The sequence below is a fragment of the Mesocricetus auratus genome, unplaced genomic scaffold, assembly GCF_017639785.1.
Source record: "Mesocricetus auratus isolate SY011 unplaced genomic scaffold, BCM_Maur_2.0 Super-Scaffold_100027, whole genome shotgun sequence".
In the NCBI taxonomy this organism is placed as follows: Eukaryota; Metazoa; Chordata; class Mammalia; order Rodentia; family Cricetidae; genus Mesocricetus; species Mesocricetus auratus.
In genome coordinates, this window is record NW_024429208.1 from 3965223 (window position 1) to 3982445 (window position 17223).

Below are 17223 nucleotides of genomic sequence, written 5' to 3' on the forward strand. Positions count from 1 at the left end.
TTACACTACGGTCCAAAAGAAAAGCAAGCAAGGCTAGGCAACGCACTGCAGGGCTAGATTTCCTTCATGGATTCCCACGGAGACGGTGAGCGAGCGACACTGTGGTCGCTATCACTTAAGTCAAAAGGAGATCTTAGGGTGCTGGCGATGCTGAGGGGCAGCTGCAGGCACCAAGGGAAGCGGGTCAGGCTGCAGCGCTGCGAATGGCAAAGCCAAGGAGGTGGGACCACGACCACCACCACCATGAGCACCATGACCACCACGACCACCACCACCACGACCACCATGACCACCACCACCATGAGCACCATGACCACCACGACCACCATCACCATGACCACCACCACCACGACCATGACCACCACCATAACCACCATCACCATGACCACCATGACCATGACCATGACCACCACCATGACCATCACCACCACCACCACCATCACCATGACCACCACCACCACCATCACCACCACCATCACCATGGCCACCACCATCACCATGGCCACCACCACCACGACCATGACCACCACGACCATGACCACCACCATAACCACCATCACCATGACCACCATGACCATGACCATGACCACCACCATGACCATCACCATGACCACCATCACCACCACCACCACCATCACCATGACCACCACCATCACCATGACCACCACCACCACCATCACCACCACCATCACCATGGCCACCACCACCACGACCATGACCACCACGACCATGACCACCACCATAACCACCATCACCATGACCACCATGACCATGACCATGACCACCACCATGACCATCACCATGACCACCATCACCACCACCACCACCATCACCATGACCACCACCATCACCATGACCACCACCACCACCATCACCACCACCATCACCATGGCCACCACCACCACTATCACCATGACCACCACGACCCGGCCTCAGATGCCAGACAGAACTACAGGATCTGGGTGACTATTTCCTAACCATTCCCACTGCTGGTCTGCCCTGGGCATGTTTACTCTGTGTCCTTATACACTGCAAGTTTGTAACTTTCTTTTTGATCCTGCCTGGAGCCTCAGAAGACAACCTGGACTTGAGTGCTCTTGTTTTGTTCTCAGCCCTCAGGGATCTCAGATCAGTCTGGGGCCTTGTTCCCAGCAGGCAACAGCTCTCCTGCTGAGCTACAGTTTCCAGCTGAGCCACGTTTGGAACTGCTAAACTCTGGAGACTGCAGGAGGAGCCAAGTCCATCTTGCATTAGCAGATGACTATGGCAAGCATTTGGGGCGTGGGCAAACACAGTTGGAATCTGAGCTCCAGAGGCTCAGGCTTTCAGCATTTGGTCTCCAGCTTTGTGTTACTATTGCAGGCTGTGAGGTTTAGGTTCCAACTGAGGCCTAGCCTTCAGCAGTAAGTCATAAAGGGCAGGCCTTTGAAGCTGTCACCTGTCCCTGAGTCCTGCATTCTCTGCTCCTGGGGGGTGAGGGCCAAATACCCCTGTCACCACACACAGCCCCTGACCTCCCCACTATGAAATTAAGGGTGGTGATAAGCACATCCTCTCCCCAGCCATGGGTGCTGGGCAATGAACTCTGACTCTCTGGAATAGCAGCGAGCTCTTAGCTGCTTAATCATCTTTGCCTTTGTATGTGCACTGGTGGGGGGGAGGGGCTAAGGAAGTCAGAGGGTACCAGATCCCTGGAACTCTACCTATGGGTGATTTTCAACCACCATGTGTAGGTGCTGGTGATGGGAGTGTCCTTCTGTATGCTGTGGATATAACTTTCTCTTATTGGTTGGTGAATAAATGCTGATTGGCTAGTAGCCAGTCAGGAAGTATAGGCAGGGCTTACAGGCTTCCCAGACTAGGGATACTGGAAAGAGGAAAACAGAGGGAGAGAGTTGTGAGGAGAGACACCAAAGCATTATGGGTAAGCCACAGACTTGTGGCAATACATAGTTTGATAGAAATGGGTTATAAATAAGAGACAGCTAGCCAGTAAGAAAAGAAGCCTTAGCTGATGGTGGTGGCGCACGCCTTTAATCACAGCACTTGGGAGGCAGAGGCAGGCGGATCTCTTGTGAGTTTGAGGCTAGCCTGGCCTACAGAGTGAGTTCCAGGACAGCCTTCAAAACAGAGAAACCCTGTCTCGGAAAAAAAAAAAAAAAGCCTCAGCCTTCAGCCAAACAATTTGTAATTAATATAAGCTTTTGTGTTTATTTGGGACTAAAGGCTTGCAGGACCTTATTAGAATAGATAATGGAGTATTTTCTCTGAATTTGTCAAATGCTAATGGATTAGACATTGTTGATATACTTATTGCCTATATGCAGTATATATACTTATTGTATATAGTTTTTATATTAGTTACAACCTTTTTAAATTTTAGACAAAAAGGGGGATATGTGGTGACATCTTGCTTACACAAATAAAGCCTGTTTGAAGTTCAGATAATGGAGCATGCCACTAGCTAACCATAGAGGTCTCGAGGGCTGTACAGACAGACAGGAAGTGAGGTAGCTGGGCAGAAACAGGATATAAGCGGGGAGAAACAGGAAGTCGCTCTCTTGTCTGCCGAGACGCTAAGGAGATGAGGTGTGGCTGTGGCTTGCTCCTTCTTCTCTCTGATCTCTCATATCTGACTCTTGGTTTTTATTATCTAGACCAATTTTTTTTTGGGGGGGAGGTTTCAAGTCAGGGATTCTCTGTGGCTTTGGAGGCTGTCCTGGGATTAGCTCTTGTAGACCAGGCTGGTCTTGAACTCACAGAGATCCGCCTGCCTCTGCCTCCGGAGTGTTGAGATTAAAGGTGTGCACCACCAACGCCCGGCTATCTAGACCAATTAAGAGCTGCATTTACATGCTGGGTCCTCTACAAGAGTACCGTAAGCTCTTAACCACTGAGCCATCTCTCCAGCCTCTCCCCATCACATCACTAGCCTTTTCAGATGGGCCTGAGTCTTGGTTACTCTGTATGGCTTAAAGTGCATATAAAACACAATCACACTGGGCAGTGGTAGTACATGCCTTTAATCCCAGCACGTGGGACGCAGAGAGATTTCTGTGAGTCCAAGGCCAGCCTGGTCTACAAAGTTATACAGAGAAACCCTGTCTTGGGGGGGTGGGGGTGGATCACTACTCACATCAAATCAATCAATAAAGGATTGACAGGGCACAGGGACAAGTGACTTCCAGACTTTTAAACTGGCAAATGTAAGGTACCAGAATGTAAGCTTGAAAACAAAGAGAAACCCTGACCCTGTAACATGGATAGGCCTGGAAGCAGTAAGCAAGCTGAAAAACTAAAGTTGCCTGACTCTACTTCTCAGAGCAACTTCTAGCAGTCAAAGACAAAGAGAAAGAAGGCCGCCCAGGGCTCCGAAATGAAGGAATGGTGATGTACTGGGAGAGGGAACTAGGTTCCGGCATGGAGATGGGAAGGTCTGCAGATGGGCAGGAACAAGGACCACAGAACTATGTGAGTGTAACACTGAATGCTACAGAACTGAAATGAAAGATTGTGGGCTGTGTACCTTTTGCCACAATTTAAAAATAGTTTGCACTGATATGCTTTACCAAATAAATAAAAGATTAAGCGTAAGTACCATCCAGAATGACTTAGTTTTAAACTGCCTAGCAAACGAGAGACCCTTATGTACTCCAGTACCACAAAAATAAACCTGCTGGGCAGTGGTGGCGCACGCCTTTAATCCCAACATTCAGGAGGCAGAGGCAGGCGGATCTCTGTGAGTTTGAGGCCAGCCTGGTCTACAGAGTGAGTTCCAGGACAGCCAGAACTACGTAGAGAAGCCCTGTCTTGAAAAAACTAACATTATTCCTACATAGACAGACAGACAGACAGACACCCAGGAAAAAGTAAGGCGACCCTAACTTCATTCCTGTTTGGGTGTATGTGTTGTTTCATTTGTGACTTTAGCTCTAAAGAGTCTAGTGCCCACACCCAACCAGCTTCCATTACATTGTCTACTTATGTGGGAACAGATCTGCGCACAAGGAGAAGTCAGATGGAATAGTGAGTCGGTCCTCTCCTTCCACCATGGGGGTCACTCAGAATGAACTCAGATTGGCAGACTTGGTGACAAGTGACTTTACTAGTTAAGCCTTCTCCAGAGAACAGGTAAATCAGATTTGTAAAAACATTTTATTGACACTGATACATCATATAAGTCATTGTCTCAAAAATAAAAAGAGGGGGCCAGAGAGACAACTCGGCAGTTAAGAGCACTTGCTGCTCTTGCAAAGGACCAGGGTTTGGTCCGTAGCACCCACATTGTGGCTCACAACTGTGTAACTATGGGTCCAGCAGACCTGACACCCTCTTCTGGTCTTCAAGGGCACCAAGCATACGCATGGTACACAGATATACACATGAACAAAATAGCCAGACACATAAAATAAAAATGTTAATAAAAATAATTTGGCCGGGCGGTGGTGGCGCACGCCTTTAATCCCGGCACTCGGGAGGCAGAGGCAGGCGGATCTCTGTGAGTTCGGGAGACCAGCCTGGTCTACAAGAGCGAGTTCCAGAACAGCCTCCAAAGCCACAGAGAAACCCATCTCAAACAAAACAAAACAACAAAACCAAAAAAAACATTTGTATAACAAATGTGAAACATCCTTACAATGGAAAAATAGTGGACTTCAAGCCTGTTTTGAGACTTGCCCAAAATAGCCATGCTTCCAACAAACTAAGTTCCTGCCCACAACATACATGCACTGGTGCCAAGGTCCGTGATCAGTTGCAGCTATGGCGACAGCAGCAGCAGAGGCCCTGTACACGCCACCAGTTTGTGTATCTGAGTCCATCTTAGAAATACACTGTTGTTCAAACCTTTTCCATTCCAGTGACTTGGCTCCTTTGGCGATCCGCCTAACTAAAAGACACGCCCTGCATCATGCGCATTACTTCACCAGAAGCAGCACCACTGACAGAGCTGAGCCGCCTTCATGGTTTCAGGTCCCGTGTGTCACTGAGGTGGACGGATGGGTCATGGCTCAGGTTACTTCCAGGCTGACAGCCTTAGACACACTGTCTTATGTGGCAGAGTTGAACCTGAAGATCCAGACATGCTCTCTTCCCTTTGCCCTTGTACAGCCCCACCCCTTCCCTGCCATTCCTAACTCCTCCTCTAGTGCTTGTCCCTAAAGCACTCTGACCAGTGTCTGCGTCACAGCAACAAGGGCCAACGTAACCTTCCCTGATCTCACACCATGTCCCTGAAAGGCACTTCTCTCTCTGCATTCAAATCTCTCAGGGCTTCCGGAATTAACAATTTAGCTCCTAGCTCCATTTCATAGACAAAACCAACTCCCTTGGTGTGGTGCCATAAACCCTCAATCCCAGCATCCGGAGGCAGAGGATCTCTGTGAGTTCAAGGCCAGCCTGGTCTCCAGAAGAGAGTTCTAGGACAGCCTCAAAGCCACAGAGAAACCCTGTCTCAAAACACACACACACACACACACACACACACACACACACACACACACACACAGAAATTCTTAGTCAACATCTAGATCATACCATGTTCTAAAGTAAGTTTCCAACCTGGAGACATCTCCATCTCTGGAGTTTCCCTCCCTCTCTAGCGCCTACAATCAAGCTGAAATCAAAGGTGCGTGCCACCACACCTGGCTTAACACCATCATCTCAGAAAGCCTCAGAATAGCCCAGGAGACACAGAGAGGCCCCAGGGAAGCAGCAGCAGAGCATCTGCTTTCTCTCCTGAGCACTCAGCCTCCCTGGCATCCGACTCCAGCTTCTTCAGCTTTCCCAAGAGGGCTCGATGCCAGCTGCGGTCTGAGGACGGGAGCTGCCTGGTCCTCTGCTTCCCCAGTGTATGGACAGCAGTGTGGACAACCCGTTTCCCCGCGTAGCCCCCGTGTGAGTCAACCAAACCAATCTCCTTGTGTCTCTCCTCTTCCCTTTCTCCTCCTGTGCAGTTGGCTCCCCGTTCCCTTCCAAAGCCCCGAACACAACTCTACTTCACTTCCAGCCGTTCCCACATCAACCACGGTCACAGGTAACATCACTACTTCAACCTGGCATGATAAAGTCCCAAGTTCCATCTTTTCTCCATAATTAATCACCCTGAATGTCAATGTTCATGGCCTAGGGTCTGCACACCCTCAGTCTTTGGGACAGTTCTAAAAAGAGACGCTGACCAAGTATGAAGGACAAGCGACCCTGGCCAGCCTCAATCCGGGCCTCTGCATGGGTATCTTCTGCTCAGCGTCCTGCACCCCGGCTCCCAGCACAGAGCGGGCACCTCCGGGTGCACACAAATGAAGGGAGGAAGCTACTGGCCAGCCCACTCAGTGACCAGGCAAAGGGTGGGCTGTCTTCCTTCCCAAATAGACTCTCTCTAGAAGGGAAGGGCGCACTGAAGAAAGGGCTGACATCAGGGATGTCACTCTCCCCACAGCCACTTCTAAAATTCCCACACAACATTCTTTGATTTTATGGTCCCAAAGTCAATCATTAATACACACTGCTACCATAGCTACCACCCAAGCTTTTCTCAAGGCATCTGTATGCATACGTGAAGGCCCCCAGATCAGAAAAACATTGTCAGATTCCCTGGAGCTGGAGTTACAGGCAGCTGTGAGCTGTCATACTTGTGCACTGGGAACCAAATCCAGTCTTCTGCAAAAACAGAGCATGCTCTGAAACCATGAGCCATCTCTCCAGTACCCATAGGGATCACTTAAAACAGCTGCTGTATGCAAGACAAGTTATATACATAATTTTTAAAATGACGTTTTTAGTCAGGCCGTGGTGCCACACACTCCTAACTCCAGCACTGGGAGGCAGAGGCCCTGAGTTCCAGGACAGCCAGGGATACACAGACAAACCATCTGGGGAGGGGGCTGTGGCTGTGGGAAGGGGAATGTTTATCATGTCTAGCCTCTCTGGCCGGCCAACCCTTTTCTCAGAGTGCCCTTCCTTTCTTTTTTGGAGAAAGACTATTCCAGAGGAGGAAGGGTCCACCCACCCTCTGGCCTAGACCCTCTTTCTTTTTCCTCAGCACAGATGGAGCTACTGGGCAAGCAGATGACAAGTGTTTTCTTCAGCAATTGATGGGAGTGTCCTGCATGCTGTGGATTTATGTTTCTCTTATTGACAGATGAATAAATGCTGACTGGCCAGAAAGTATAGGTGGGGCTACCAAACTAGGAGAATGCCAGGAAGAGAAAAGGCAGGGAAGCAGTTACCAGAGAGAGACACCAAGTAACCACCAGGAAGGTAGGATGTCTGGGCAATCTCCAATAAACCAAAACCATGTGGAGATATACAGATTAATAAAAATGGGTTAATAATTAAGAGAAAGCTAGCCAGTAAGAAACCTTTGCCATTGCCAAACAGTTTATAATTAAATATAAGCCTCTGTGTGTTTATTTGGGATCAGACAGGACAAAAACTTCTGTCCACAATCAATTAATCAACACTTTGAGACAAACAGGCTCTAGGAACTAGGCATTCAGACCTGTGCATTTCCATTGCCTGGCTAGCCTAAGAGTTCCTGCCTAGAAGGCTCTTCTTTTATTACAGAATAATTTTATCTGTTTGTTTATTTCCTGTGTGCTGGCCCAAGCATGCACACAGTGTGCACATATGAAAAAACAGCCTGTGTGTGGAGGTCAGAGGACAGTTACTGAGTTAGTTCTGTCCTAGGGATCTAACTTGGCTGTCAGGCTCGGCAACAGGCCGCAGTGACTTTACCCACTGCGACACTCTACTCGCCAGCCCGGGCAAGTTTCTCTAGACTAAGACAACCCAACCAAGCTGTCCACACTGGCACCTCATGTTCCCAGAATGGCCCTGGCACCCCAACTCTTCTTCACAGATTCCTCCAAATCCCTATAAATACCACTGCCCATCACATCTGTTTTGAACTAACCTTTACTTGCAAACACACAGAAGCTTACAGTCAAAATTCTACATGTCTAAAACTCCTCTACTTAAATATTCTTTCTAAATACCATTTTATAATTTTCCATCACAAAAAAAATAATTCCTTTTGGGGCTGGAGAGATGGCTCAGAGGTTAAGAGCACTGGCTGTTCTTCCAGAGGTCCTGAGTTCAATTCCCAGCAACCACATGGTGGCTCACAACCATCTGTAATGAGATCTGGCGCCCTCTTCTGGCCTGCAGACATGTGTGCAGATGGAACACTGTACACATAATAAATAAATCTTTTTAAAAATTTCCTTTTTTGAGAAAAAACAAAACCCTACAGTGCCTGACAGAATGATCTCAAGACAGCATCTTATGAATAGCTGCTGAATCTGTAGGCGCGCCTCAACTCAGATCCGCCTGCCTCTGCTGGGATTAAAGATGTGTGCCACCATGCCCAGCTGAGAAATAAAGCCGTTATAACTGAACTCTTCCTGATTACTTTCCCAACTAAACGTTTCATCTTCTTGAGTTTTTGTTGGTTTCTGCTTTCTGAGACAGGGTCAAATATGAATTGCCTAGGGTGGTTCTCAAGCCCTGACCCTCCTGCTTTACCTCACTGGTGACCACACACACACCACCTCACTCACTGGTGACCACACACACACCACCTCACTTGCTTCATCTTGCTGCTGAAGGCAGACTTCACACACTACACAACCCTTGGGAAAGAAACCAATGCCAACCGCTGGAGCATACACTCAAGTCCTGGGCCAGGCTCAGGCCCCTCAAGTCAATGGTGGCCAAATATGAGTCCAGCAACTGAGTCATCTTGGTAAAGCAGCAGCAATGAAAGCATTTACTAACCACATAAATTTCTGAGGCCGAGCACCATGCCAGAGCTCACACTGAGTCACACAAGAAGCACGTCATAAAAGCTAACTGCTTCTTTGGGCTGGAGAAAGAGCTCAGCAGATAGTGGGCCTGCTGCCAAGAAGACTGACTACCTGATTCAACCCCTAGGACCCACAGCACGGAAGGAGAACCGACTCTTCAAAGTTGTCCTGACACGCATACGCCCCTACCCAACACATAAGAAATATGTATTTTTACATTTTTTTCTTTTGCTGGGCATGGTGCCACACGCCTTTAATCCCAGTACTTGGGAAGCAGAGGCAGGCGGATCTCTGAGTTTGAGGCCAGAGAGTGAGGCCTGGTCTACAGAGCGAGTTCCTGGACAACCAAGGCTACAGAGAGAAACCCTGTTTTGAAAACAACAAACCCATGAATTTGACACGCATCGTTGGCTCTGAACCAGCATCAAGTCATTGAACATTAGGGCGCTCTGGTTTCAGTCTGTGTGACTGTCTATTTAGATTCTGATACAAAAGATTCCAGGACAGAGCTGGAACAAAAAAGTTCCAGATACGTGGGGGCAACTCTGTGCCGCCTTTAACCCCGGCACTCGGGAGGCAGAGGCAGGCGGATCTCTGTGAGTTTGAGGCTAGCCTGGTCTACAGAGCTAGTTCCAGGACAGCTTCCAAAACAATACAGAGAAACCCTATCTCGAAAAATAAAATAAATAAATAAATTCCTTCTTTCCCACAAAAAAGTTATAACATAAGGAACTCCATTGGGTTGATACTCAACACCACCACATACCTCTCACTAGTCTGGAATTATGGAAAGATGGAGGATTTCTCAGGACACACTCATTAATGTGTTCCTAGAATACACCAGCACTTCGCAAGTGTTGGTTATTAATTCTCCTGTTACAGTGGTTCGATGGCAAAACTGACTACTCAGGACTCATTCATCCATTCACAGAATTAACAAACAGTACTCAGCACCTCTCATTCTAAGTATACAGGACAGAGAAGCAACTGCTAAAATAAGTGCATAAATAAAAAAAGACAAAGTGCCTATCCTAAGGAGCAGCTTGCACTCTGAAGTAGGCGATCAACAAATACACATTATATTTAGTGGTGATGTGTGCTGTCAAGAGAAACGCACCACCAGAGCCACACAACAGGCCAGTATTATTGAATATGCTTCCTCTTTGTATTTTCCAGACTCTGTGTAGTCCTGGCTGTCCCAGAACTCACTGTGTAGACCAGGCTGGCCTTGAACTCAGAGATCCACCTGCTTCTGCCTCCCCAGTGCTGGGATTCAAGGCGTGCGCCACCACCACCTGGCTTAATACGCTTCATAAAGATGGTCTGATGAGGTCGGTCAGTGATCTACAGAGCGAGTTCTAGGACAGGCTCGAAAGCCACAGAGAAAACCTGTCTCAAAAAACAACAAACAAACAAGATGGTCTGTTGATTAAGCGGAGGGTTAAACATGAGGGAGTGAACCTGGCAGACAAAGGGGGAAGAGAGAGAACCCTGAGGCCACATAACTGGAAAACAGGAACGAGAAGAGAGGGAGGGGTCAGAGCCAGAGCAGGGCCACTGGCCTTCCTCTGCACGGGACACCATGGGACTTCCGGGTTAGAAGGGTCATCCCCAGCAGCCGGGGTGGAGAGCACTGAGGAGGAGGGGAGCACTGAGGAGTAGGGGAGCACTGTGGAGAGCACTAAGGAAGAGGGGAGCACTGTGGAGGAGGGGAGCACTGAGAAGGAGGGGAGCACTGGGGAGGAGGGGAGCACTGAGGAGGAGGGGAGCACTGAGGAGGAGGGGAGCACTGTGGAGGAAGAAGGGAGAAGCAGGGCGGCCCGCTAAGAAGCCATGGCAACAGTCCAGGAAAGAAGCAAAGACGGGCTAGGCCTGAGCAGCACAGTGAAGGCTGGAGAGACATGGCTGCCGCTGGGACTCCGGCCAGATCGAGTATGAAAAAGGAAAAGCCCAGGGTGACCCCGAGATATCCAACCTGCGCTGTACAGCAAGAAAAACGTGACTACACACAGAAAAGACAGGAACTTCTTTTACTGACTATATGGAGTCTGACTTTGCTATAAGAGAGGCAGATTTTTATAGCTGGCTATTTGAGGATTTTGAAAATGGAATAAAATTCTGTTTAAAATCCTATCCAAAAAAAATGTATTATTCCACCATCTGAAACTTGAGACATCAGGTTCCCAAATGGACTATGGAGTAGACTGCTGACCATTAGTCTTCATTTCCGGAGAGTTCAGAGCTAAAAATAAGACTTCAGAAAGTAATCAGTACGAGGCCCCAACTACTCAGGAGAAGTGGTTCCAAGACTGTACCTCACACACTGCAACAAAGTCAGAAAACTGAAAGAAGCCTAAGAAAGGCCTTGGGAGAGATGCCACAGAAGTTTGGTGAAGCAAAGGCTCACGGTAGTCAGGCGTTGGTGGTGCACGCCTTTAATCCCAGCACTGGGGAGGGAGAGGCAGACGGATCTCTGGGAGTTCGAGGCCAGCCTGGTCTACAGAACGAGTTCCAGGGCAGCCTCCAAAACAATACAAAGAAACCCTGTCTCAAAAAACTTAAAAAAAAAAAAGGGAAAGAAAGAAAATAAGTGTATTTCTACATAAAGATCCTTCTTGCTTGTACCAGCTGATAAAGACGGATAAATCTATCCTTGCACACAGTAGGTGTGTAACTTGTGACTGAAAAATACGAATCATCTAAAAGCAAACGTAGGGTTAGGGCAAGGAGTAGTTCTAAAAGTGGAACAGAGAAGACAGCTGGCTGTGGGTAAGTGCCTGTAGTTCCAGTCCCTGGGAGGCTGAACAGGGCAGGAGGAATGAGAGTTCAAGACCATCCTGACCTACACAGTGAGTCAGAGACCTCCCTAGACTACATAGTTGAGAAGAAATTTAAAAAGAGTAGGAAGGAGGTACCATATGATCACAGACCAGACCAAACCCTCACCCTAGGAAGGAGGGGACTTAGATAAAAGCTACCATGACCAATTTAGAGAGATGAAGAACAGAAATGCTCCCCCCCCCCCCCGTAATCTTAGGACAATGTAATGCTGGACAACAGCCAGGACCCCCAGCATAAGACCCCCACCAGCCTGAGATCTGCTGAACCCTGTCAGGGTTCTCGCCACAGACTGCCACCAGCGCTTTCCTGCCCTCTCTTGAGCTTGCTAGAAGGTGTGGTCTGCAGTGACATCCTTCTACCCATCCGTCTGAGGGATTTCAGAGACAAACACTCAGGCCACCAGTCTCTACCCACTGAGGATCTCCAGAGTCAGTCCACTCCCCATCGACTTGGTGAGCTCAAGGGTCTGAGAATGCACAAACAGCAACCTGCCAGGCAAACCTAACTCTCACCATGGGAAGCCATTAGGTGGTAACCTGTCTTAAGGACAGGGCTGGGGAGATGGGGTGGATACGGCGCTTAAGGTACCAGCCATCGCTCAAGCTCGCACAAAGTAAGACGGGGTGGCACGCATCTGCAATGCCAGCACTGCTACAGTCGACAGGAGGCGGAGGCGGCAACAGAGATTGATACCTGTCCTCTGACCTCCACACAGAGCCACAGGCCCCCATGTTCACATTTACATCACACGTGCGCGCGCACACACACACACACACACACACACACACACACACACACACACACACACGTTAAACTGACTCACCAGACTGTGCCAGGTGGTGGTGGTACACACCTTTAAGTTCAGCACTTGGGAGGCAGAGGCAGGCGAATATCTGAGTTCGAGGCCAGCTGCTCTACAGAGTGAGTTCCAGGACAGACAGGGCTACACAGAGAAACCCTGTCACCAAAACAACAACAAAAGACTCACTGGGCTAACGCAGACCTTTAGGGAATGACTGCCCTGACTCTTCCGGGCACTGGAGCGTCACCTAGTGTGCACTCAGCACCACTGACCTTTCTCACAGGCCAGGGTCCACCACTGTCCATTCCAAGAGATTACAACTGTTTGAAAGCCAGAGCAACACTCCTCAGTCCTCCCACTAAGGGGACAGAGCACACAAAAGTCCTCCCCTACCAAGGCTCCAGAAGAGAAGAGTAGAGAAGAATCTCTCTGGGATGGCTCTAAGAGAGTCAGAGTCGAATATGACAAAGATGAACTGCACTTCCCAATTAACTCAAAACATACAAGTGCATTTATTCGCGGAGTCACGATTGCAGGCTGTGGGTGTGGCTTTAGTGGCACAGCACTTGTACAGCACCAAGAGGCTCTGGGTTCAAGTCTCCTGGGGAGAGGAGAGGGGGAGGAGGAGGAGGAGGAGAAGGAGCAGGAGAAGAAGAAATATCTTAACTGTTTCAGCTGGGCATGTATTCCCAGCACTTAAGAAGTAGAGACAGGAAGATCAGGAGTTTAAGGCCAGCCTGGGCTCCAATGCGTCTCGAACCAAAACAAACAGAAAGAAGTCCTGAACTATGCTCTCACTGTGTCTTCTGTGCCACCCACATAAAGAATGACCTGTTCTTAGGTCTCGCTCTAAATGGATACGAATCTGAAAACGCTAGGAGGTATCTATGTGCAAAGTCCTACAGTAGCTGTTCAGCCCTTTCCAGTTGACCTGTGCACATAAGCAGGGATTTCTTTCCTGACAGCCTTTCTCAAGTATTTGAAAGGTTTCTCTACACACACACACACACACACACACACACACACACACACACACACACACACCATCCTTTTTGAATGGGAGTTTCACATTGAATTAAGTTCTACAATGACAAGAATGACAAACCTAAACAAACACAGGACTAAATACACCGAGTCTCCATGAGCACACCATCCAACCGCAGGGAGCCAAGGGCTGGGAACCCGCTGCTGAACGCAGCAGTCAGTCACCGGGCACCATTGTAGGCAGCTATCAAACCCCCTCAGGGAAGTGGACCTGTTTCTGCAGCTCTCATGCGGGACCTATAACTATGGTTTCCTGCGGCTGAGTGATTTTTGGTCATGTTTTAATCTCTTTCTTCACATCCTATGCTTCTTGACACTGGTTAATTAAATTTAAAAATCAAGGTCCTGTTTACACTTACATTATTGTAGCTTTGTGCTAATGATATTCTGAAAACAATTCTTTTGATTAAAGCCATCAGTGCCAATTAAAAATAAAAACTGGGGGCTGGAGAGATGGCTCAACGGTTAAGAGCACTGGCTGCTCTTCCAGAGGACCTGGGTTCAATTCCCAGCACCCACATGGCAGCTCACAACTGTCTGTAACTCCAGCTCAGGGGATCTGATACCTTCACAACAATGTACATAAAATAAAGTTAAATAAAAAATAAAAATAAACAAGCCGGGCGTTGGTGGCGCACGCCTTTAATCCCAGCACTCGGGAGGCAGAGGCAGGCGGATCTCTGTGAGTTCGAGACCAGCCTGGACTACCGAGCGAGTTCCAGGACAGCCTCCAAAGCCACAGAGAAACCCTGTCTCGAAAAACCAAAAAAATAAAAAAAAAAATAATAATAATAAAAATAAACAAATCAATAAATACTGGGCTGAATGCCCTCTTGAGTGTGAATTCTACTGAGAACATAAAAGTTTCCCTGGAACCAACAAATCACTTCCCTTCCAACACAATTACATAATCTTAGAGTTAAACAGTACCCTAGAGATTACTTTGTGGTCCAAACTCCCTCCAAACTAAGAGACTATCAAAAACCCCTCTGGGCAGAGACAGACCTGTACTCTCATGGAGTGCTGATGTACAAATCCCATCTAACAGAGGGCTGCACCTCAGTGAGCTCTGCCTGTTTGTGTCACTGAACAGAACAAATCTCTAACACCGGCCTGTGTCCGTTAACATTATTGTTCTTACCAGACTATGACTATAGTACCCACTGAATCAGTAATTCAAGATTAGCACGACCACCCTGCTCATTAACTAACCAACATGCAAAAATACATTCAATAAAGGAAACGCCACCATCAAGCAAATGCTTTAATTCTTCTTGTAATAGTTTAAAATCTCAAGCTCCTACAAATCAAGTCCCATCCCTGGTGTGACCTGCACAAGGCCATAGGTGGCCAAGACACACCAAGAAGCCTGGGCATCAAGGCTGTCGTCAGTCCACCAGAAGTTTTAACCAAAACTGAAAACTCGGCTGTTCCTTTGCTTAGGATCCTAAGTTTCCAGGGTTTATCCAATGCTCACATTTTCAACCTCTTGGACGCTCTTAAGTCTTGCTGCATTCATGTGACTAAATTACACAACCTTCCACTATAACTGGGGTAGGATTTAACCACCTTACTCTGGTAAAGCATGCCATTATGCTAATTAGTTTTCCCTCCAGTCAACTGCCCCAGATTCTGTCTGACTTCCCATGTGATAATGGAGAGAACAAAGCCTCTTACAACACTCATCGTCAACCACACTTTCACGTAAGGATGTATTCTAAAAACTGCTCAGCACTTACAACATGACCCCGCTTACAAAGCAACTCTTCTAAGGACCTCTGCAATAAAGGCAAAGTAACAAAGTATACATTTCCCAACTGTTTTTTGCTGTAAGCGCCACAAGCAATCCCTCAACAGTACAATGGACGCTTTCCCTCACTTCCTTCAGGCCGTCATTTAAATTCCCTCCTCCCTTCTAAATATCTCCGGACAGTGACTCCCGGCAATCCATCCGTCTGTTTCATCACGGCTTTTCAAAACTAACGGGTCAAGCTCCTTTCCCCCCATTTCAACACGATGCACCCTACTCCTGCAGCCTTGCGACCGCAGCCCAGCGCTGACGGCCGGGAGAGGACACACTCGGTTTCACTGTCCTTCATTGTTTCCAGGCTAACTGCCATTTTACCACCGTGCACACGACAGAAATGTGTTCCCACGGGCGTCCTATGAATTCCCAAAGCAGCTAATCTCTGTGGATTTACAAAACATTCGCCTTTTCCGAATTCCCTTCGTCACCACAGAAACGGCTTTGTGAAGCTGAAGATTTTTTTTTAAAGTCCCTTAAGCAAAAAGAAACAGACTCTAAAATTTAGCATTTCCTACAAGTTGTCCTATAGTGCACAACGGGAAACATGTCAGGATAAAGACCCTAACAGTGTCTGTGGAATTTTTCGGTCCAGGCACACAGACACACAGACACAGACACAGACACACACACACACAAACTGTAGGCCGTGTGCTTTCTTTTCGGCCTCAACAGCTCAACGTCAGAATCAAACGGCTGACCCCGGCTGGTGCACGGCGCCCGGGAATCTTGCGTCCCTGCCGGGGCTCGCCCGCGGCCGCAGCTCCCCGGCCAGCGGCCCTCGGCTCCCACAAAGGCCGGCCCGCGCCTCGTGCACGTGGGCCGGGCTGCTGACAGGCGTCGAAGCCGGCGCCCCGGCCGCCCAGAGCCTTGACCCCCGGCCTCGGGCCCGCGCGTGCCCTCCGCTCCCCGCACCTCTCTTCCTCGGGAGACCCCGTCGGGCGCCCTCCGGACCGCGCCCCGCGCCCGCCCCCGCCCCCCGCCCCGGCGGCTCGCTCACCTCCTCCTCGCTCTCGCTGCGGAAGCACAGGCACGCGGCCCGCTTCTTGTAGCCGTCGCCGTCGTAGGTGCGGGTCTGGTTCGACTTGAGCTTCATCATCCTCCGGGCCCTGGTGGGTGCCGTGCGGGGGACCTCGGGGTCGGGAGAGGGCCGCCTGGGGCGGACGGCCGCGCGCGCGCCCCCGGCTCGGCCGAGGCGGGGAGGAGGGTCTGTGTGTCCGCTACGCGGCTCCGCGGCGGGCCAGCCTCATTGCCCCCGGCCCAGGCCCCGCGCCGCAGCCACGGCCGCCGTCGCCACCGCCGCCGCCCCCCTCTGCCGCCGCCGCCCCCGACGACGACCGCGCCGCCATTTTGGGCGCGCTGCGTCAGCTGCGTAAGGGCACGCGGACCCGCGGGCTCTCCGCGCGTGCGCGGCGCATACCGCGTTCGGGAATCGCGCCCGCCCCGCGCACCGGGCGCAAGAGAGCGGCTGCACCCAGGGGCGGCGGGAGCGGGCCCAGCCGCTGGCTACGCCGGCAGCGTAAGACTGCGAAAGGCCGAAGCCTGGCGAGTCAGTCGCGGCGCGCGGGCACCACCCCGAGTTCCCCCGCGGTCCGCTCCGTGGCGCCGCTGGGCGGAAAGCAAGAGACCCCCGCCTCCCAAGGTCAACGGGTTAGCCTCCCAGGCTGCCCCAAGGTCGCGCCGCTCGGCTGACGGGAGTGGATGTGACGGCGCCCGTCTGCTGAAATCGGGGTGCTGTGCCTCGCCGCAGACCGGCACCCCAGCAGCTGCCCGGGATCGGGAGTGGGCGAGGCGTCCGTTTGCGCTTCGCAGTCGGTCGGTGGCCGTCAGAACATATGTGCGTCCTGCGGTCGTTTATTTGTGGAAAAAAAAAAAAAAAAGCAAAGGCCGTTCAGGGGTGAAGCTTGAGGGGCAGACCACTTGCCTGC

General features: G+C 49.9%; 1 protein-coding gene across 1 annotated transcript in view; it reads right to left on the reverse strand.

Moving 5' to 3' along the window:
- The window catches only part of Nudt3 (nudix hydrolase 3), a 43340-nt gene extending 26756 nt beyond the window's left edge, over positions 1 to 16584 (reverse strand). The window contains exon 1 of the mRNA XM_040732478.1: positions 16296 to 16584. Coding sequence (XP_040588412.1) covers positions 16296 to 16394 — 99 coding nt within the window. The 5' untranslated portion in view covers positions 16395 to 16584. The remainder of the gene's footprint in view (positions 1 to 16295) is intronic.
- Between the last annotated feature and the right edge of the window lie 639 nt (positions 16585 to 17223).